Consider the following 22,571-nt stretch of genomic DNA (forward strand, 5'->3'; position numbering starts at 1 on the left):
CCTGGAATGCTTTTCCAACAGTCTTGAAGGAGTTCCCACATATGCTGAGCACTTGTTGGCTACTTTTCCTTCACTCTGCGGTCCAACTCATCCCAAACCATCTCAATTGGGTTGAAGTCAGGGGTGATTGTGGATGCCATGCCATCTGATGCAGCACTCCATCACTCTCCTTCTTGGTCAAATAGCCCTTACACAGCTTGGAGGTGTGTTGGGTCATTGTCATGTTGAAAAACAAATGATAGTCCCACTAAGCCCAAACCAGACGGGATGACGTATCGCTGAAGAATGCTGTGGTAGTCATGCTCGTTAAGTGTGCCTTGAATTCTAAATAAAACTCTAACAGTGTCACCAGCAAAGCACCCCCACACCACCTCCTCCATGCTTCACGGTGGTAACCACACATGCGGAGATAATCTGTTCACCTTTTCTGCGTCTCGCAAAGACACAGCGGCTGGAACCAAAAATCTCAACATTTGTTCTCATCAGACCAAAAGGACAGATTTCCACTGGTCTAATGTCTACTGCTCGTGTTTCTTGGCCCAAGCAAGTCTCTTCTTGCTGGTGTCCTTTAGTAGTGGTCTCTTTGCAGCAATTCGACCATGAAGGCCTGATTCACGCAGTCTCCTCTGAACAGTTAATGTTGAGATGTGTCTGTTACTTGAACTCTGAAGCATTTATTTGGCCTACAATTTCTGAGGCTGGCAACTCTAATAAACGTATCCTCTGCAGCAGAAGTAACTCTGGGTCTTCCTTTCCTGTGGCGGTCTTCATGAGAGCCAGTTTCATCATAGCACTTGATGCTTTTTGCAGCTGCACTTGAAGAAACTTTCAAAGTTCTTGACATTTTCCAGATTAAGACATGAAGGTCAGTCAAAGTATTGGACTGTCGTTTCTGCTTATTTGAGCTGTTCTTGCCATAATATGGACTTAGTATTTTACCAAAAAGGGCTATATTCTGTATACCACCCCTACCTTGTCACAACACAACTGATGGGCTCAAACGCATTAACCTTTTGCGTGTAGGGGGCAGTATAAAAAACAGACCCATTTGAAACTGCCCATTTCTCAGCCCCAGAAACTAGAATATGCATATAAATTGTCAGATTAGGATAGAAAACTCTAAAGTTTCCAAAGCTGTAAAAATATTGTCTGAGTATAAGAGAACTGATATTGCAGGCGAAAACCTGAGGAAAATCCAATTAGGAAGTGCCTCTCTGTTCCTATGCAAGCCTATCCTCCATTTAAAGGGATATCAAACAGATTCCTTTTTCTATGGCTTCCCTAGAGTGTCAGTCTTCAGACATAGTTTCAGGCTTTTATTTTGAAAAATGAGCGTGAAGGATCACATTGCGTAAGTGGATAGGTGAGGGCTCTCAGAGTGAGTTTTTGCACAACTGAGTAAAGCCGCCATTGTTCCTCCCGCTGTTATTGAAAAAGCTACACACTCAGTTGATATATTATCGAATATATATTTTAAAAACAACATGATTATAAAAACGTTTGACATGTTTCTGTGGACATTATGGATATTATTTGGAATATATGTCTGCGTTGTCGTGACCTCTCTTTCCTGTGGATTTCTGAACATAACTAGACAAACAAACGTTGGTATTTTGGGAATAAAAATAATCTTTATGGAACAAAAGGAACATTTGTTGTGTAACTGGGAGTCTCGTCAGTGAAAACATCCGAAGATCAAAGGTAAACGATTAAGCTATGCTATTGATAAACTTACACAAAGGCTTGGATTGCTTTCGCTGTAAAGCATAATTTCAAAATCTGAGACGACAGGTGGATTAACAAAAGGCTAAGCTGTGTTTTGCAATATTGCACTTGTGAGTTCATGAATATGAATATGTTTTAGTAATATTATCTGACTGTTGCGCTATGCTATTCAGCGGTTGCTGACGAAAATGATCCCGCTAACGGGATGGGTAGCGCCAAGAATTAAGGAAAGAAATATCAAATTAATTTTAACAAGGCACAACTGTTAATTGAAAGGCATTCCAGTTGACTACCTCAGGATTGAGAGAATGCCAAGAGTGAGCAAAGCTGTCGTCATTAAAAATCCTACAATGTGATTTTCTGGATTTTTTTTCTCATTTTGTCTGTCTTAGTTGAAGTGTACCTATGATGAAAATTACAAGCCTCTCATCTTTTTAGGTGGGAGAACTTGCACAATTGGTGGCTGACTAAATACTTTTTTGCCCCACTGTATATAGACTGTTTGTCCTAGCACGCTCATTTATATGTCTTAATCGAAATTAGGGACTCCCTCTTATCTGCTCATTGTCCCGTTATGCCATAGCTTGTACATCTCAATTGTCAGTAGAAACCACATTTGTTTAAGTAAGTCAGGAATAAGCTATGTTTTTTTTAAAGGCAATAAATGAAGTTGAATGAAAGGCTCTGCTGATAGCCAGGTGTAGCAGTGGTAATGATTCACTCCATGGTGCTGGAAAGAAAGCTCTGCTGTTGGGACAGCTTTATGTAGGCCCTAACAGTTTGTGGGCACCGTTTGTCACCGTTATAGTGCCATTAATGTATTGTTTAGTGGCTTTGCTGGCATGCATCTAAAAAAAAACATTTTTGTTTGCCAGACCAACATTTACATGGTAAAATCGCCACTGCTTGCCATAGATTTTCAAGCCGATTTAAGTCAAAACTGTAACTCGGCCACTCAGGAACATTCACTGTCTTCTTGGTAAGCAACTCCAGTGTACATTTGCCCTTGTGTTTTAGGTTTTTGTCCTGCTAAAAGGCAAATTCATCTCCCAGTGTCTCCATGAAAGCAGACTGCACCAGGTTCTCCTCCAGGACTTTGCTGGTGCTTTGTTCTGCTCAGTTTCTTTTTTATCCTGAAAAACTCCTCAGTCCTTACCAATTACAAGCATACCCATAACATTATACTGCCACCACTATGCTTAAAAAATATAAAAAGTGGTACTCAGTAATGTTTTGTATTGGATTTTCCCCAAACCTAACAAATGTTTGGCTGTAACTTTAGTGCTTTGTTGCAAACAGGATACTTTTTTTCTGTACAGGCTTCCTTCTTTTCATTTAGGTTAGTATTGTGGAGTAACTACAATGTTGTTGATCCATCCTGTTTTCTCCTGTCACAGCCATTAAACTAACTATTTTAAAGTCACCATTGGCCTCATGGTGAAAGGGTTTCATTTCAATTCAGGAATTAAACTATAATTAACTGAATTGAAATTGACCCAAACCTGCTAGATAGTGAAAAAAGGTGACACTAGGGCCTATGCACGTTTGTATGAAACAACTCACCTTCCTCCACCATAGCCTCTCCTTTCTGGGTGACGGCCTTGATGCGGGGCTCATGGCCAGCGATCTCCGCCTGCAGGGCCTGGTGCTTCTTCAGCAAGTTCTGGACGCCGATCAGGTCTTTTCCCCGGTTGGTGGAGGCGGCGATGGGCTCCTTCTCCCGGACCCAGGTTTCCTCGTCCTCCACGTCCCTGAAGAGCTGCTGCAGCCGCAGGGAGTCTGACAGCTTCTGCTTGCGGGCGGCCATGGGGTCGCGGAGGGCATCGTAGCGCGCCACCAGCGCCTCCTGCTTGCGCTTGATGTTGTCGCCGTCAAAGTGACCGGCTTCCTGGAACTGACGCGCCTGAATGGTGATGCCATCGATGCGGTCCTGGAGAGAGAGGGAAAATCAGTCAGCCAACTAACTACCTGGTGGCAGTAAAGGCTTCCGATCTGAAACAGTTCATGCATATATTAATGACTTTTTTGTTCGTTTTGGTCTTCGGCAAGGGTTTTCTCAGCTGTTCTTGCACACTACATTTTTTTCTTGAGGGATGCCGAAGTATGTAGCAGAAGTCTACATCCCATCGTCGGGGATTGGTCAACAGTAGGGATACTTCAATGAAGTGTGTTGACATTCAACGATAGACTAATCGTTCTCATGCAAATGTTTTCAATTGAGAAATACTTTACCATCATGGCTGTAAAATTGTGCGACAAAGATCTCCTCTCCAAAAACGTAAATGAATGAGACGCTGTGGCGTCTCAAGACGAAGACACAGTACTATTGACGCTCTTTCTCGTTTTTAAAGGGAAGGTCATTTTAAGGGAGTTTGCAAGCACAGTCCACCTAGGTGTCAGCCGAACCAAATCATGCCGACACCTTAAGTCAGTCAGCCAGTCTTACCTTGTGCGCAGCCAGACTACATAAGTCGCACTACTATTTGAATGCCTGAATATTATAGACCATGATGATGTCACTGCAACCAGGCTATGGAGGCTACTTGGAGTGGCAGCTCTCATGCATAGAATCTGAGTTTATTTGTGTCTGTCAATCAAAGACACCACCAGGCATGGATGGGATTCTTATGAGGAGATACACTGTCTAGCAGCTGGTCCCAGAGGTAAATGCAACAGTGTCTAAGTAGTTAACTTTTTGGGTCTGAAAACATCTGAGCTGGAGGCTACTGGTGATGTTCTCCAGTTACCTGGTAGCTGTCAGTCAGTTATCTTGTGGTGATATGGATGTCACTGAGCGCGTTCGAGCAGATCAAAACCGTGGTGCATTGTGGGTAAATTGTGACTTACTGACCTACAAATGATAATAAGTAGTTATATATGACTTGTAGATCAGTCAGCTGTTGCCTGCACTGTCGACTGCAATGTCAAACAAGCCCTGTACCTGGTGGGCAGCCACGTCAGCCTCCAGCAGGGCGTGCTTCTTCTGCAGGTTCTGGACGCTGGTCAGATCCTTGCCGTAGTCATCTGAAGCCAGGTGGCCCTCAACCTCATACAGCCACAGCTCAATGTCCTCCACGTTTCTGTTGAACTGCTGCTGCTGGTTGGCCTCGCGCAGCTTGATGCCTGGGGGAGAGGAGAGCATGGTGAGGAGAGGTTTAGGAGTGGTTGAAATTAAGATTGAACTTTTTTTAAGGAGGAAGGGTATTTCTGAGGTTTGGTTTCAAATCTTGGGGCGCCAAAATGACCTTGTCTAGTAACTAACAGCTAGTCACATTATAAGATAACAAAAGCACCTTCACTTTGAAATGTTACTCTCCAATAGATGCGGTAGAAGTCAATGACACTCGTCCAAAATAATGTAAATCCCATGGAAATGGGTGTGGGAAAGATCCCAAATCTCCTCATTGCCCCCCAGAAAAATTAGCCTACATATAGGCTATTGTTAGGCATAGGCATATGTGTATTTCACACTATGAGATAACAAATCGGAGTATAATGCTTGTATGGATGTCAACCCCAATACATGTTCATGTCATCGTCACCAATCAACTGCATTAGTTAAAAGCGACTTACCACCACCGTTTTCTCTAAGATAGCTATGGGAAAGAGGGATGCCTAGTCAGTTGCACAACAATGCATTCAACCAAAAATGGGTCTTCTGCATCTAACCCAACCACTCTGAATCAGAGAGGTGCGGGGGGCTGCCTTAAATCGACATCCACGTCACCGGCACCCAGGGAGCAGTTGTTAATGGAGGTTAACTGCCTTGCTCAAGTGAAGAATGGCAGATTTTTCCACCTTGCCAGCTCGGGGATTCAAACCAGCAAACTTCTGGTTACTGGCCGAACACTTAAGAGCTTAGCTACCTATGCTACCAGCTATACGAACGAGTGTTAGCATTTAGCAGGCACTTCTTCTAAACCTGAAAAGTGACTAGTTCTAAAATGTTATGCAGAAAACCCAGCCAAATATATCCAAACCAGATTTTAGAAACCACATTGTGGGCATGTTACAAGGCATCAATCACGACGGATTTGACGAATAACCACTTTGTTAGATCAGACTTGTTGAATGTGCACCAATCTGGCGCCCTTCATATATCCTCCATGATCTGCATTCCATTGATCTTTTTACCGCATTTATTCACTAGCATTGCCGCCATTTTGTACTACTTCCACTTGCTATAATAATATAATAATAGCCACACACTTCATCTGAACTTCACCTCTCCTCCACTCTCGTCGTCTCACCTTTGAGTTCAGTGGCCTCCAGCAGCTTCTTCCACTGGGAGCTGACCTCGTCCATGCGTACAGACACCTCGTCTGCGGCGTAGTGCTTCCCGTCTAGGAGCTCCTGGCCAGACTTCTGCAGAGCATCGATGCGGCTCTGGTTGGCTGACAGCTCCGCCTCGAAGGCCTGGTGCTTCTGGACCTTGCCCTGCAGGTTGGACGGGTCCTGGGGACAACAGAGAGAGCAGGGAGATGGTGTAAGGAACGTGTTGCTATTAAGCCAGAGTACTGTGAATAATAATCTGTGTGGTTCACGGTGGTTCTGCATCCTAATGGGATCTCGTAGCAGTCTAGGAGAAAGCCATGTTGAGCATTGAAACTCCATTATAAAGTACCTAGCTAAAGTATACCACTATAAAGTAGCTGGTTCCAACCGTACCTTGTAGGCTTCGTCGGTGGCCGTCTTCATCTTCTCATTGATCCAGCTCTTGAGTTCGTCCGAGTCACGGAAGAACTGCTGCAGGTGGAAGGAGTCCTCCAGAGCGGCGCGGCGGGACTGAGCACGCTCGTGCAGGGCGTTGCGGCGGCTCAGCAGCTACAGGGGGAAACACAGATGTGTATAAAATGTCATCCCTAACACCCAGAATATGATATAAACAGATAGAGAGTTCAAAGTGCTGCAAACATAGGACACATTCCGGTTCTTATCGTATTCATGTGTATGTGCAGAATGTTTCCTCTCTGTACTTACAGCATCTCTACGAGTAGCAACATCCTCCTTGGCATAGTGGTTGTTCTGGATCAGTTTGGTGGCAAATTCATCCAGGGCCTAAAGAGAAAGAGGTCAGTGGTTAAGTTTAAGATTTGAGGAATGAAAGCGGATTCTAGATCTATGGTTATGGCTAGGACAGGTACTCACAGTGATCTTCTCCTCCTGGGCGCTGAGGGACTTCTCAAAGTCCTCGTGTTTCTTAAGCAAGGCCTCCACGCTGTCCAGAGAGTCACCAAGGTCCTCGTTCAGAAGGAAAGCCTGGACATACACAAAAAAAGCATACTTACTTAATTACTTACTAGGATCACACACACCCCACCATTTTGGAGAATCATTTTTGGGTGAGTATATTGTTTATTATTATTGTGTGTGGATGGATATACCTCTTGCTTGCTCATCCAGTTGTCAACCTGCTCTGTGTCCCTGTAGAAGAGCTGCAGGTCCATGCACTGCTCGTACTGCTGCCTGCGCACCTCCCACAGCTCCAGCAGAGACTCCTTCTCTTCAGTCAGGACACCCAGCTACACATAAAAATAAACAAGGTAAAATTAGGTTCAATGAATCTGTGTGGAAATCCATGTTAAAAGTATGACGCCAAAACCAAGGACAGAAACAACGGGAGACAGAAAGACCAGTCCTACCTTCTCCTTGACCTCCTCTAAGGCGTAGTGTCCGGTGTTGAGCAAGGCCTGACCGGCTTCGTCCGTGGCTTTGAAGCTGTCTTCATGGGCATCAATCTCACCCTAAGGACCCCACACACACAGTAAACATCAGCAACATTGGAGGAAAAACGAGTATCACTGATTGAAGATCTGAGAAAATGTACTTTTCAACTGCTAAAATAAAGTTCATTAATTTTTGTGCGTTTCTGTACCTTGTGCTCCTGGTGGCGGTCGAGAAGAGCCTCGGCTCCGGCCACGTCGTTGGCCAGCTCGTCAGCGTTGATCAGGGCCTTCATCTCCGTCACCCAGCTGGTCAGGTCACGGAAGTCTGCAGTGTAGCGCTGCAGCCTGCAGGGGGCCAAACACAGTCAGAGAGGGTTCTACATACTTTCAACTAAACTGGGCCCAAATGGCTGATATAGGAGTTTTTGACCATGCTATTGTTGGGTGGTCGCTGTGTTGAGCACAGTGGTGTTACAGTAACGCTACAGTGTCGACACAGTAACGCTACGGTGTCGACACAGTAACGCTACGGTGTCGACACAGTAACGCTACGGTGTCGACACAGTAACGCTACGGTGTCGACACAGTAACGCTACGGTGTCGACACAGTAAAGCTACGGTGTCGACACAGTAAAGCTACGGTGTCGACACAGTAAAGCTACGGTGTCGACACAGTAAAGCTACGGTGTCGACACAGTAAAGCTACGGTGTCGACACAGTAACGCTACGGTGTCGACACAGTAAAGCTACGGTGTCGACACAGTAAAGCTACGGTGTCGACACAGTAAAGCTACGGTGTCGACACAGTAACGCTACGGTGTCGACACAGTAAAGCTACAGTGTCGACACAGTAAAGCTACAGTGTCGACACAGTAAAGCTACAGTGTTCGCTGTTAGGGCAGCCAGAGTGGTACCAACCTGTAGGAGTCATTGAGGTGGGCGTGGCGCTCGGCGGCCAGCGTGCGGATCTGTTCCCAGTTGGTGATGAGCTCGTCCCTCTTCAGGTGGATCTGGGAAGCGTTCTGGGGGTGGGTCTGCTGCAGACGTTCAGCCTCTCCGCCCAGAGTGTTGACCTTGTCCTCCAGGGCAGCCAGGTCTCTCTCCAGGCCCTCGTGCTTGCGCAGCAGGGCCTGAACGCTGGCCAGGTCCCGGCCAAAGTCATCGGACGCCATGAGTTGCTCCTTCTCCTTGATCCAGCTGATGGTCTCGTCCACATCCCTGGAGGCCACATAACACATACACCCAGTCAGAAATGAACATTTCTTGATTCACTCAGGTCTTTTGTGGCTTCTCTATCACAGACACCCACACTCCAAAAAACTCACACCCAAACATACAGTCCGTCCTGGACATACCTGTTGAAGCGCTGCACCTCGGCGGCTCCGAACAGCCTGCCCTGCCTCTGCTGTGCCAGGCCCTTGAGCCTCTGCCAGGCGGCGTTCACCTCCTCCTGCTTGCGGACGATGAGCTCCGCCTCGGGGTGGGACTCCTGGCTCAGCTTGCCCGCCAGCTGGTTCACCTCGTTCACACGCTCCTCGTGAGCCGCCAGGTCCGTCTGGAACTCCTCAAACTTCTTCTGGAGCACCTCCACATGCTCCAAGTCCTGGCCCAGCTCCTCCGAGGTGGCCATGGCCTCCTGTTAAACACAGCTTTGGATTAGGATAGGTTATCTAGCAGGATCCTGTACACATGGTTAAGGGAGGCTAATGTTTAGGATAGGTTGTCTTTCAGGTCCTATGACAATGGTCTCCTGTTGGACATGATTTAGGGTAAGGCAATGTTGTCTATTAGGGTCCTGTAGACATGGTTTAGGCCATGGCCTCCAGTAGATATGTGTGTGTGTGTGTGTGTGTGTGTGTGACTACAGGTTGAGACACTGACCTTGTCACTAATCCAGTCCAGGGCATCCTCACACTCGCGCAGGTACTGCACCAGCTTCTGGGCCTGCAGCAGACGAACACCTTTCTCCTTGGTCTTCTGCAGCAGCAGGTCCCAAAGACGATGCAGCTCCTCCAGACGAGTCTGTTGGACAGAATGGGAGACCATTTGCACCACGGAATGGAAGCTGATCCAAGACCAATAATCAGCCTCTCAGAGTAGGCGTGCTGATCTAGGATCAGGTCCCCTCTGTCAATATAACCTTACTCATTATGGGAAATCAGGGCCTGTATTCATAACGCATCTCACGGAAGGAGTGCTGACCTAGGATCAGGCCGCCCTGTCAAAGTGATCTTGTTCAATATGATCCAAAAGTTCAAACTGATCCTAAATCAGCACTCCTACTCGAGACGCTTTATGAATATGGGCCCAGTACTTGCTGAGGTTGTAGTTTGAGACCAAGATAAGTGCTTATCAATGGAACAAAATGTTCCTTTTAGTCACACAAATCATGCACTTTTCATGAAGTATTCTTAAATATGGCATAACCACACAACAAACAGAACAGTGGATATGCCAGAAGTGGAGTGGAACCTAAAAATGAGAGAAACAGAAGAGCCAGGAGGTCGACAGCACTCAAGCACCTACTTTTATATACGCCGCCATATTGAAACTATGGGTCTCTGGAAAGTCCGGTAGGGCGTGAAGGACTGAACCAGACATGATTGGGTTAAAAGGGGTAAATTGTGTAGTTCCATCTTGGTTAAGCATATTGCTCAGCGGACTGTGTGTATGTGTGTCTTACGCGGATGGTTTCAGAGGCAAAGTGACCCTCTGAGGTCATGAGGTTGCCAGTCTCATCAAGCTTGATGATGGCTCCAGCGTTGGCCTGCACCTCCGCCTCGAAGGCCTGGTGTTTCTGGAGCTTGCCCTGTGGGGGAGGAGGCATGTTAGCGTGGCACAAAGACTAGTGGATAGGACAGACATACCTGGCCAAGGGTCACAGTAAAGAGGGTTTTATGACATACTGATAATTCTGTGTGTGTGGTTTTATGGGCACGCTCTTTTGTTTTGAATGGCCACTGGCAAGCCTTAAAGCCAGTAAATTCACAACAAGTGGCTTGTGCGTCATAAAGGCCAATCAAATCAGGATCTTTACTTCAGTATTCACTTTCTATGCCCTGCTTACAGCTCCACCCAAGTCATCATTTATTTTATTAGCCTCAACTGGCTTCCTATCCATCTGCACTGACCTGGAGGTTGGTGGGGTCCTTGTAGTTCTCATCGGAGGCGATCTGCAGCTTCTCCTGGATCCACTTCTCCAGCTCATCGGCATCGCGGCGGAAGAACTGGAAACGGTAGGAGTCCTCCAGCTTCTGCCTGCGCACACCCGACAGCTCCTTGAAGCGCCGGTAGCGATCCAACACCTGCTGCCGGCGCTCCTGGATGTCATCGGCAGACTCCAGCACTTTCACCCCACTGGTATCCATTCTCTGATGACAGAAATACAGGGGTAAATTAGGATTTAGAAAGTTTTATAATATTACAGGAGTAGCCCATTGTTATCCATAGAAAATAGAATTACTGATGGGCTTTGACTGTTCTAGTAATTATATTTCCGTTGTAGGCCAATCATTATTACTACTTTCTATTTGCAACAATGTTTCAGCTGGAACCTTTGTTTTCTAGTTGTCAACATTAATAGTTCCTACAATTGGGATGAGTGGATGAGAATGTTAAGATGGCTGCTGGCAAATGCATGAGTGTATGAACAAGATGGCTGCTACCATTTGTCCATCTCTTTGAATAGAACAAAAATAAAAATGGTCCAACTGAGACTGCCATGGTTACGCTAGCATGATCACATTGAGTATTACTTATTTTAATTTACCCCTTTTTCACCCCAATTTCGTGGTATCAAATTGGTAGTTACAGTCTTGTCCCATCTCTGCAACTCCCGCACGGACTCAGGAGAGGCGAAGGTCGAAAGCCATGCGTCCTCAGAAACTCAACCCAGCCTGCTTCTTGACACAATGCCCGCTTAACCCGGAAGCCAGCCGCACCAACGTGTCGGAGGAAACACTGGCGACCGTGTCAGCATGCACTGTGCCCGGGCCACCACAGGAGTTACTAGAGCGCGATGGGACAGGAACATCCCTGCCAGCCAAACTCTCCCCTAACCCGGACGACGCTGGGCCAATTGTGCGCTGCCCCATGGGTCTCCCGATCGCGGCCGGCTACAACAGAGCCTGGACCCGAACCAGGATCTCTAGTGGCACAGCTAGCACTGCGCCACTCAGGAGGCCCACATTGAGTATTTCTACTTGCCCATCATCCGATTTCTTTCATCATTAGGCTTTTAAAAACACAAGAGCTCGTAGACACACAATACATGTGGAGACCTTCCAAAAGGGGTTCCAAATATTACACAGGGCAGTTCATTCTTTTCTCTTTCCCTGGGGACAATTGAACACAGTGCAGCACATTATGGATCGCTACTCACCACACAAGAACGGATCTAGAGGATATACCATGTAACTTTGTGGAAGAGAACCAGACAAGGCTAACTATGCTATGAATTAACAAAAACTCCCCAGTGAAGTAGCCAGCTCCTCTCAAGCAGCTAAGACGACAAGAATGTCATGGGGGGAGGGGAAATAGGCAGAAATTCCACACAGCTCTGAACAAACAGAGACCAGGCTCCCATGCACAATAGGACTGCTGCTGTCAGCCCACACAGTGGCCCTCACACCCTGCCTATACACCCCAAACCCAACCCATCCAACCATACACCAGGGGAGAGTGGAGGCCTGTAGGGAGATGAGTAGGGTGAGGTCAACAGACAGGGTCAGTGTCACCCACCCTGTATTCTTGTCCCCCAGCCTGGATAGCAAAGAGGGGCTGTTAGAGGACCACACTCTGGGTGGCTGTTACTCAGTTGCTGCAAGGCAGGCATACCCCAAATGCTTCCTCTCACACATGAATGAGAATGTGGGGGGTGGGCTACACATATGGTCCTATTTAAGGAGTGTGTGTGTGTGTGTGTGTGTGTGTGTGTGTGTGTGTGTGTGTGTGTGTGTAACACCACAAATTCCTGAATTACCATCCAACGATTTAGGCCTTTGTGGCTGATGTAACAGTGAACTGTATTATCTACATTGCATTCAAAATGGCGAGTTGGACCATTTTCCATCACTGAATATTTTAAATAGACAACATTTTGCACGTGAGGCCTCCAACCATGAGAACGACTAAGATTTTCACACAAAACTATAAAGTACCAGTCAAAAGTTGACACACCTTCTCATTCAAGGTATTTTTTAAAACTATTTTCTACATTGTAGAATAATAGCGAAGACATCAAAACTATGAAATAACACATGGAATCATGTAGTAAACAAAAAAAAAGTTATTTAAAGTAGCCACCCTTTGACTTGATGACAGCTTTGCACATTCTTGGCATTCTCTCAACCAGCTTCATGACAGTCACCTGGAAGGCTTTTCCAACAGTCTTGAAGAAGTTCCCACACATGCTGAGCATTTGCATCTGCTATTCCTTCACTCCGCGGTTCAACTCATTCAACCCATCTCAAATTGGGTTGAGGTCAGGTGATTGTGGAGGCCATGCCATCTGATGCAGCACTCCATCACTCTCCTTCTTGGTCAAATAGCCCTTACACAGCCTGGGGGTGTGTTGGGTCAATGTCTTGTTGAAAAATAAATGATAGTGGGACTAAGCCCAAACCAGACGGGATGGCGTATCGCTACAGAATGCTGTGGTAGCCATGCTGGTTAAGTGTGCCTTGAATTAAAAAATAATAATAATAATCGCTGACAGTGTGACCAGCAAAGCACCCCCACACCTCCTCCATGCTTCAGTGGGAACCACACATGCGGAGATAATCCGTTCACCTACTCTGCGTCTCACAAAGACACGGCGGTTGGAACCGAAAATCTTACATTTGGACCAAAAGGACAGATTTCCATTGGTCTAATGTCCATTGCTCGTGTTTCTTGGCCCAAGCAAGTCTCTTCTTCTTATTGATGTCCTTTAGTAGTGGCGTCTTTGCAGAAATTCGACCATGAAAGCCTGATTCATGCAGTCTCCTCTGAACAGTTTACGTTGAGTTGTGTATGTTACTTGAACTCTGCGAAACATTTATTTGGGCTGGCAACTCTAATGAAGTTATCCTCTGCAGCAGAAATAACTCTGGGTCTTCCTTTCCTGTGGCGGTCCTCATGAGAGCCAGTTTCATCATAGTGTTTGATGGTTTTTGCAACTGCACTTGAAGAAACTTTCAAAGTTCTTGACATTTTCCGGATTGTCTGACCTTCGCATCTTAAAGTAATGATGGACTGTCGCATAATATGGACTTGGTCTTTTACCAAATAGGGCTATCTTCTGTATACCAAACCTACCTTGTCACAACACAACTGAATCAAACGCATTAAGAAGGAAAAAAATACACAAATTAACTTAAGGCACACCTGTTAATTGAAATGCATCTCAGGTGACTATGTCATGAAGCTGGTTGAGAGAATGCCAAGAGTGTTCAAAGCTGTTATCAAGGCAAAGAGTGGCTACTTAGAAGAATACCAAATATATATATATTTTTTTTACTTCTAATGGATAGGGGGCAGTATTTTCACATCCGGATGAAAAGCATCCGGTTACTCAGGCCGAGAAGCTAGGATATGCATATTATTGGTAGATTTGGATAGAAAACACTCTGAAGTTTCTGAAACTGTTAAAATAATGTCTGAGTATAACATAACGGATTTGGCAGGCGAAACTCCACAAACCATCCAGGGGAGAAAAAAAAATTGGAGGTCATAGTATTTCCCAATGGTTTTCTATGGGAAGCCCTATTTAATAGGAACCTGTTGCAGTTCCTATGGCTTCCACTAGATGTCAACAGTCTTTAGTAATTGGTAGATGTTTTTCTTTTGAGAAATGAAGAGGCTGTTCTTTGTAAGTGTCACTCCATGTGGACTCTACTGTTTGGTGACTGTGAACTGGAACGCGCTTCACGTTGTTTTTATCCGGTATTGGAAACAGTTTATCCCATCTTAAATTTTAGCGATTATCTTTGTTTTAGGATACCCGAGGTTGGATTAGGAACATTGTTTGAAATGTTTGGACCAAGTTTACAGGTAACTTAGATACTTTGTAGTCATGTTGGGCGAGTTGGAACCGGTGTATTTCTGAATCAAACGCGTCAAATAAAATGAACATTTTGGGGATATAAAGAAGGACATTATCAAACGAAAGGACCATTTGTGATGTGTCTGGGACATTTTGGAATGCCTTACCTTTGAAGATCTTCAAAGGTAAGGCATTTATTATATTGTTATTTCTGACTTTTGTGTCGCCACCTGCCTGGTTGAAAATTATTTGTGTTTTTATGCGGGGCGCTGTCCTCAGATAATCGCATGGTCTGCTTTCACCGTAAAGCCTTTTTGAAATTTGACACAGCGGCTGAATTAACAAGAAGTTAAGCTTTATTTTGATGTATTACACTTGTATTTTCATGAATCTTGAATATTGATTTAGTTTGAATTTGGCGCTCTGCAATTTCACTGGATGTTGTCAAATCAATCCCGCTAAAGGGATTGGCGCACGAAGGGATCACTAACAGATTAACACTTTTTTGTTATTTCCATCACTATTATTCTACAATGTACACATTTTTACTATTTAAGAAAAACCCTTGAATGAGTAGGTGTCTCAACTTTTGACTGGTACTGTAAATTCAAATTAACTCTATGTCACCCCAGCCCTAAATCTGGAGTCTTTCTCAGGGCAGCGTTACCTACACTGTGGCTTATCAGGTCACTGTGACCTCTGATACACCCTGACCAGGCCATGGTGGAGGGAGGCCAGTCCAGCTGAACACCATAGCTAGAAAACTCACAGCCCCTTCATCTCAGGTCAGGAATGTGTGTGCATGAGTCTCTCACCCAGTTCCAACAGACCATCTCATACCGCTTTCATACACTGGCTTAAGACATTGTCAAAATAAATTGTCTTAACCATTTTACTTCCAACTTGTTCAAGTGCTTCCATAATTAAATATACAGACATGGTGTCTCACAACAGACATGGATAAGACAATGTGATATGATGAAAATGAACAGAATTCAGTGAAACGTGAATCCTAATTACTTTCAGTAAGGAGGGACAGAACATTGATCTGTCAGTGAACACCATGAGCAAAGGGAAACACACACAGAGAGACAGAAACAAAATATCACTGACAGTCAATCAGTCAAATGGGGACAGGGGACTGCTAGACCAGATGAGAGGCCCACTGTTAGAGTACAGCTCCCATTCAGACTGAGAGAAAGAGGGATGAGAAAGAGATGGAAGGTGAAAGAGTGAAATGGTCCCTATCTGACAGTAGGATTAGTGGTGTCAGCAGTATGGTGGCTTTCCATTCAGACAGAGAGAAAAAGGGATGAGAAAGAGATGGAAGGTGAAAGAGTGAAATGGTCCCTATCTGACAGTAGGATTAGTGGTGTCAGCAGTATGGTGGCATTCCATTCAGCAGATCCAGGAGACACTGCCTGGTCTGGTCCACAAAGGGGCTTCTGGGCTGGCTGGCTCTCCTCAACACGCAACAGACCAGGCCTGATTCCATTTCTCCCAAAACAACCTCCATCCTTCACACCATTAAGCTAACCCACGGAGGAGACACCACCAGCGCTAACATAGGAAACTGGTGAGTGTTCTGAATAGCTCTTGGGAGTACATGGCCACTGCCATCGAAACAAAAACAGCTACATAGAGATAGAAATGGCAGAAATAACGGACTAGATTGTGAAAAACAACACGAGTCAGGCTGTCTGACTAAGCTGATTACTAGCCTCTCTACATTGGCCCAAAAAGCAACCGACTATTTGATATCCCCCCCACATCCCCTAACACCAGTCCCAATTCACCGACGGCTTAAATCATCCCAGAATTTAGCTAACCGAGACACGTTCTGCTCTGATATCTGCCTGAGTATAAATGCACACACTTTCTTGACTAGTCTGCTACCTGGGCTGGGGGACAGCTCTCTGGACCAATGAGAAAACAGTCTTTGGAACATATGTCTTTGGGGCACCGGCCTCTCCTGGGAGAGACTGTGCTGCTCTTTGACACAATGCGCCAAAGTTATTGTAGAAGGAGTGACAACAACATCTGTAAAATTTGCTGCTTTGGTGTAAACTTGAAATCACACAACCTGCAAAGAGTTTGGCCTCTTTGACGAGTGGCTTAAAAGTCAATTTAATCTGTGTGCAGTTCCAAGTGTCAAGTAAATGGCTACATTACAGACCAAAATACATTTGGTAGTATTTATCAAATTACATTAATTAACTTGTGGTTGTACAGGTTGTATCTTCGACCGCCAGAAGGGCCTCTAGCACAGTGCTTCTGCAATAGCAGATAGCACTCGACTCCGAATGGTGTGAATGGTAGATAACACCAACCTCCTCCATCTACCACCTCCCTCTCTATGACACTTTCCCTCCTTCACCTCCCACACACACACACACACACACACACACACACACACACACACACACACCACTACTAAACAGCAGAGCGGAAGACTTCCTAGAAGCTCACTGTTTATGTAACCCTTGCTCTCTCTCCAACAAGCACATTCAATTTTAGTGTTAAGAGGAGACTGAGAAACACCACAAATTCCATCCGCAAGGCGATAGGTCAGTCAAAGTCCAACCACCTGATTTCTAAACAGTGCAAGCAGCAATAAAAATAAAAACCGCTCCATGGTGGTTAACTCCTAACAGTGTTTAGGACTGGCCTACTGTACACATACAGAGGTTGTTTCTTGAGGTAGTGGACCCACATCCTGTTGTGGTGAGGCCACTAAACACACTGTACTAGACCACATGAAGGATGGATCGTCTTGCTAACTATAGGCCTTGATAGCAGGTGAGATGTATGGGTTAAATACTGACCCTGGTAGCTGGCTAAATTGCCACTTCAGTACCAAGTTCATAGGACATCTTTTGAAAAACAAAGACATTATGTCAGTACTCAAGCACAGGCCGGCACACTTGAAGCGTTATGTAATCTTAGCTGTTTCAAGGTTCTCTAGAAGACTCATCGTTCCCTCACGTCCCCCCCTTCAGTCATTTTAGCAGAGGTGCATTCAACTTCTGTGTTTTTCAATGCAAATCTAATTTTATTTGTCACATGCGCCAAATACAACAGGTGTAGGTAGACCTTAGAGTGAAATGCTTACAAGCCCTTAACCAACAATGCAGTTAAGAAAAGTGAAAATATTCACTAAATGAACTAAAGTTAAAATAATAACGAGGCTATATACAGGGGGTACCGGTACCGAGTCAATGTGCAGGGGGACAGGTTAGTCGAGGTAATTTGTTCATGTAGGTAGGGGTAAAGTGACTGTGCATAGATAATAAACAGTGAGAAGCAGCAGTGTTCATGTAGGTAGGGGTAAAGTGACTATGCATAGATATTAAACAGTGAGTAGCAGCAGTGTACATGTAGGTAGGGGTAAAGTGACTATGCATAGATATTAAACAGTGAGAAGCAGCAGTGTACATGTAGGTAGGGGTAAAGTGACTATGCATAGATATTAAACAGTGAGAAGCAGCAGTGTTCATGTAGGTAGGGGTAAAGTGACTATGCATAGATAATAAACAGTGAGAAGCAGCAGTGTACATGTAGGTAGGGGTAAAGTGACTATGCATAGATAATAAACAGTGAGAAGTAGCAGTGTTCATGTAGGTAGGGGTAAAGTGACTATGCATAGATATTAAACAGTGAGAAGCAGCAGTGTACATGTAGGTAGGGGTAAAGTGACTATGCATAGATATTAAACAGTGAGAAGCAGCAGTGTACATGTAGGTAGGGGTAAAGTGACTATGCATAGATATTAAACAGTGAGAAGCAGCAGTGTTCATGTAGGTAGGGGTAAAGTGACTATGCATAGATAATAAACAGTGAGAAGCAGCAGTGTTCATGTAGGTAGGGGTAAAGTGACTATGCATAGATATTAAACAGTGAGTAGCAGCAGTGTACATGTAGGTAGGGGTAAAGTGACTATGCATAGATAATAAACAGTGAGAAGCAGCAGTGTTCATGTAGGTAGGGATAAAGTGACTATGCATAGATATTAAACAGTGAGAAGCAGCAGTGTACATGTAGGTAGGGGTAAAGTGACTATGCATAGATAATAAACAGTGAGTAGCAGCAGTGTTCATGTAGGTAGGGGTAAAGTGACTATGCATAGATATTAAACAGTGAGAAGCAGCAGTGTACATGTAGGTAGGGGTAAAGTGACTATACATAGATAATAAACAGTGAGTAGCAGCAGTGTACATGTAGGTAGGGGTAAAGTGACTATGCATAGATAATAAACAGTGAGTAGCAGCAGTGTACATGTAGGTAGGGGTAAAGTGACTATGCATAGATATTAAACAGTGAGTAGCAGCAGTGTACATGTAGGTAGGGGTAAAGTGACTATGCATAGATATTAAACAGTGAGAAGCAGCAGTGTACATGTAGGTAGGGGTAAAGTGACTATGCATAGATATTAAACAGTGAGAAGCAGCAGTGTTCATGTAGGTAGGGGTAAAGTGACTATGCATAGATAATAAACAGTGAGAAGCAGCAGTGTTCATGTAGGTAGGGGTAAAGTGACTATGCATAGATATTAAACAGTGAGAAGCAGCAGTGTACATGTAGGTAGGGGTAAAGTGACTATGCATAGATAATAAACAGTGAGAAGCAGCAGTGTACATGTAGGTAGGGGTAAAGTGACTATGCATAGATAATAAACAGTGAGAAGCAGCAGTGTACATGTAGGTAGGGGTAAAGTGACTATGCATAGATAATAAACAGTGAGAAGCAGCAGTGTACATGTAGGTAGGGGTAAAGTGACTATGCATAGATAATAAACAGTGAGAAGCAGCAGTGTTCATGTAGGTAGGGGTAAAGTGACTATGCATAGATAATAAACAGTGAGAAGCAGCAGTGTTCATGTAGGTAGGGGTAAAGTGACTATGCATAGATATTAAACAGTGAGTAGCAGCAGTGTTCATGTAGGTAGGGGTAAAGTGACTATGCATAGATATTAAACAGTGAGAAGCAGCAGTGTACATGTAGGTAGGGGTAAAGTGACTATGCATAGATATTAAACAGTGAGAAGCAGCAGTGTTCATGTAGGTAGGGGTAAAGTGACTATGCATAGATAATAAACAGTGAGAAGCAGCAGTGTTCATGTAGGTAGGGGTAAAGTGACTATGCATAGATAATAAACAGTGAGAAGCAGCAGTGTACATGTAGGTAGGGGTAAAGTGACTATGCATAGATATTAAACAGTGAGAAGCAGCAGTGTTCATGTAGGTAGGGGTAAAGTGACTATGCATAGATATTAAACAGTGAGAAGCAGCAGTGTTCATGTAGGTAGGGGTAAAGTGACTATGCATAGATATTAAACAGTGAGTAGCAGCAGTGTACATGTAGGTAGGGGTAAAGTGACTATGCATAGATAATAAACAGTGAGAAGCAGCAGTGTTCATGTAGGTAGGGGTAAAGTGACTATGCATAGATAATAAACAGTGAGAAGCAGCAGTGTTCATGTAGGTAGGGGTAAAGTGACTATGCATAGATAATAAACAGTGAGAAGCAGCAGTGTTCATGTAGGTAGGGGTAAAGTGACTATGCATAGATAATAAACAGTGAGAAGCAGCAGTGTTCATGTAGGTAGGGGTAAAGTGACTATGCATAGATAATAAACAGTGAGAAGCAGCAGTGTACATGTAGGTAGGGGTAAAGTGACTGTGCATAGATAATAAACAGTGAGTAGCAGCAGTGTACATGTAGGTAGGGGTAAAGTGACTATGCATAGATATTAAACAGTGAGAAGCAGCAGTGTACATGTAGGTAGGGGTAAAGTGACTATGCATAGATAATAAACAGTGAGAAGCAGCAGTGTACATGTAGGTAGGGGTAAAGTGACTATGCATAGATATTAAACAGTGAGTAGCAGCAGTGTTCATGTAGGTAGGGGTAAAGTGACTATGCATAGATATTAAACAGTGAGAAGCAGCAGTGTTCATGTAGGTAGGGGTAAAGTGACTATGCATAGATATTAAACAGTGAGAAGCAGCAGTGTTCATGTAGGTAGGGGTAAAGTGACTATGCATAGATATTAAACAGTGAGAAGCAGCAGTGTTCATGTAGGTAGGGGTAAAGTGACTATGCATAGATATTAAACAGTGAGAAGCAGCAGTGTACATGTAGGTAGGGGTAAAGTGACTATGCATAGATATTAAACAGTGAGAAGCAGCAGTGTACATGTAGGTAGGGGTAAAGTGACTATGCATAGATATTAAACAGTGAGAAGCAGCAGTGTACATGTAGGTAGGGGTAAAGTGACTATGCATAGATAATAAACAGTGAGAAGCAGCAGTGTTCATGTAGGTAGGGGTAAAGTGACTATGCATAGATAATAAACAGTGAGAAGCAGCAGTGTACATGTAGGTAGGGGTAAAGTGACTATGCATAGATAATAAACAGTGAGTAGCAGCAGTGTACATGTAGGTAGGGGTAAAGTGACTATGCATAGATAATAAACAGTGAGAAGCAGCAGTGTTCATGTAGGTAGGGGTAAAGTGACTATGCATAGATAATAAACAGTGAGAAGCAGCAGTGTTCATGTAGGTAGGGGTAAAGTGACTATGCATATATATTAAACAGTGAGAAGCAGCAGTGTACATGTAGGTAGGGGTAAAGTGACTATGCATAGATATTAAACAGTGAGAAGCAGCAGTGTTCATGTAGGTAGGGGTAAAGTGACTATGCATAGATATTAAACAGTGAGAAGCAGCAGTGTTCATGTAGGTAGGGGTAAAGTGACTATGCATAGATATTAAACAGTGAGAAGCAGCAGTGTACATGTAGGTAGGGGTAAAGTGACTATGCATAGATATTAAACAGTGAGAAGCAGCAGTGTACATGTAGGTAGGGGTAAAGTGACTATGCATAGATATTAAACAGTGAGAAGCAGCAGTGTTCATGTAGGTAGGGGTAAAGTGACTATGCATAGATATTAAACAGTGAGAAGCAGCAGTGTTCATGTAGGTAGGGGTAAAGTGACTATGCATAGATATTAAACAGTGAGAAGCAGCAGTGTTCATGTAGGTAGGGGTAAAGTGACTATGCATAGATAATAAACAGTGAGAAGCAGCAGTGTTCATGTAGGTAGGGGTAAAGTGACTATGCATAGATATTAAACAGTGAGAAGCAGCAGTGTTCATGTAGGTAGGGGTAAAGTGACTATGCATAGATATTAAACAGTGAGAAGCAGCAGTGTTCATGTAGGTAGGGGTAAAGTGACTATGCATAGATAATAAACAGTGAGAAGCAGCAGTGTACATGTAGGTAGGGGTAAAGTGACTATGCATAGATATTAAACAGTGAGAAGCAGCAGTGTACATGTAGGTAGGGGTAAAGTGACTATGCATAGATATTAAACAGTGAGAAGCAGCAGTGTTCATGTAGGTAGGGGTAAAGTGACTATGCATAGATAATAAACAGTGAGAAGCAGCAGTGTACATGTAGGTAGGGGTAAAGTGACTATGCATAGATATTAAACAGTGAGAAGCAGCAGTGTACATGTAGGTAGGGGTAAAGTGACTATGCATAGATAATAAACAGTGAGAAGCAGCAGTGTACATGTAGGTAGGGGTAAAGTGACTATGCATAGATATTAAACAGTGAGAAGCAGCAGTGTTCATGTAGGTAGGGGTAAAGTGACTATGCATAGATATTAAACAGTGAGAAGCAGCAGTGTACATGTAGGTAGGGGTAAAGTGACTATGCATAGATAATAAACAGTGAGTAGCAGCAGTGTACATGTAGGTAGGGGTAAAGTGACTATGCATAGATATTAAACAGTGAGAAGCAGCAGTGTTCATGTAGGTAGGGGTAAAGTGACTATGCATAGATATTAAACAGTGAGAAGCAGCAGTGTACATGTAGGTAGGGGTAAAGTGACTATGCATAGATAATAAACAGTGAGAAGCAGCAGTGTACATGTAGGTAGGGGTAAAGTGACTATGCATAGATATTAAACAGTGAGAAGCAGCAGTGTACATGTAGGTAGGGGTAAAGTGACTATGCATAGATAATAAACAGTGAGAAGCAGCAGTGTTCATGTAGGTAGGGGTAAAGTGACTATGCATAGATATTAAACAGTGAGAAGCAGCAGTGTTCATGTAGGTAGGGGTAAAGTGACTATGCATAGATATTAAACA

The 22,571-nt window shown here is 44.2% G+C and overlaps 1 protein-coding gene across 7 annotated transcripts in view; it reads right to left on the reverse strand.

Moving 5' to 3' along the window:
* The window catches only part of LOC110509489 (spectrin alpha chain, non-erythrocytic 1), a 67,749-nt gene that overhangs the window by 25,296 nt on the left and 19,882 nt on the right, over positions 1–22,571 (reverse strand). For all 7 annotated transcript variants that reach the window (XM_036967741.1, XM_036967739.1, XM_036967742.1 and 4 more), the window contains exons 2-15: positions 10,523–10,762; positions 10,075–10,200; positions 9,273–9,413; positions 8,747–9,027; positions 8,310–8,609; positions 7,601–7,736; positions 7,368–7,469; positions 7,110–7,247; positions 6,874–6,984; positions 6,706–6,783; positions 6,394–6,549; positions 5,976–6,180; positions 4,667–4,848; positions 3,289–3,655 (exon numbers count right to left, since the gene is read on the reverse strand). In XM_036967741.1, the coding sequence (XP_036823636.1) occupies positions 3,289–3,655; positions 4,667–4,848; positions 5,976–6,180; positions 6,394–6,549; positions 6,706–6,783; positions 6,874–6,984; positions 7,110–7,247; positions 7,368–7,469; positions 7,601–7,736; positions 8,310–8,609; positions 8,747–9,027; positions 9,273–9,413; positions 10,075–10,200; positions 10,523–10,759 (2,560 nt within the window). In that variant the 5' untranslated portion in view covers positions 10,760–10,762. The remainder of the gene's footprint in view (positions 1–3,288; positions 3,656–4,666; positions 4,849–5,975; positions 6,181–6,393; positions 6,550–6,705; positions 6,784–6,873; positions 6,985–7,109; positions 7,248–7,367; positions 7,470–7,600; positions 7,737–8,309; positions 8,610–8,746; positions 9,028–9,272; positions 9,414–10,074; positions 10,201–10,522; positions 10,763–22,571) is intronic.

This window comes from Oncorhynchus mykiss, chromosome Y (assembly GCF_013265735.2).
Source record: "Oncorhynchus mykiss isolate Arlee chromosome Y, USDA_OmykA_1.1, whole genome shotgun sequence".
Taxonomy (NCBI): Eukaryota; Metazoa; Chordata; class Actinopteri; order Salmoniformes; family Salmonidae; genus Oncorhynchus; species Oncorhynchus mykiss.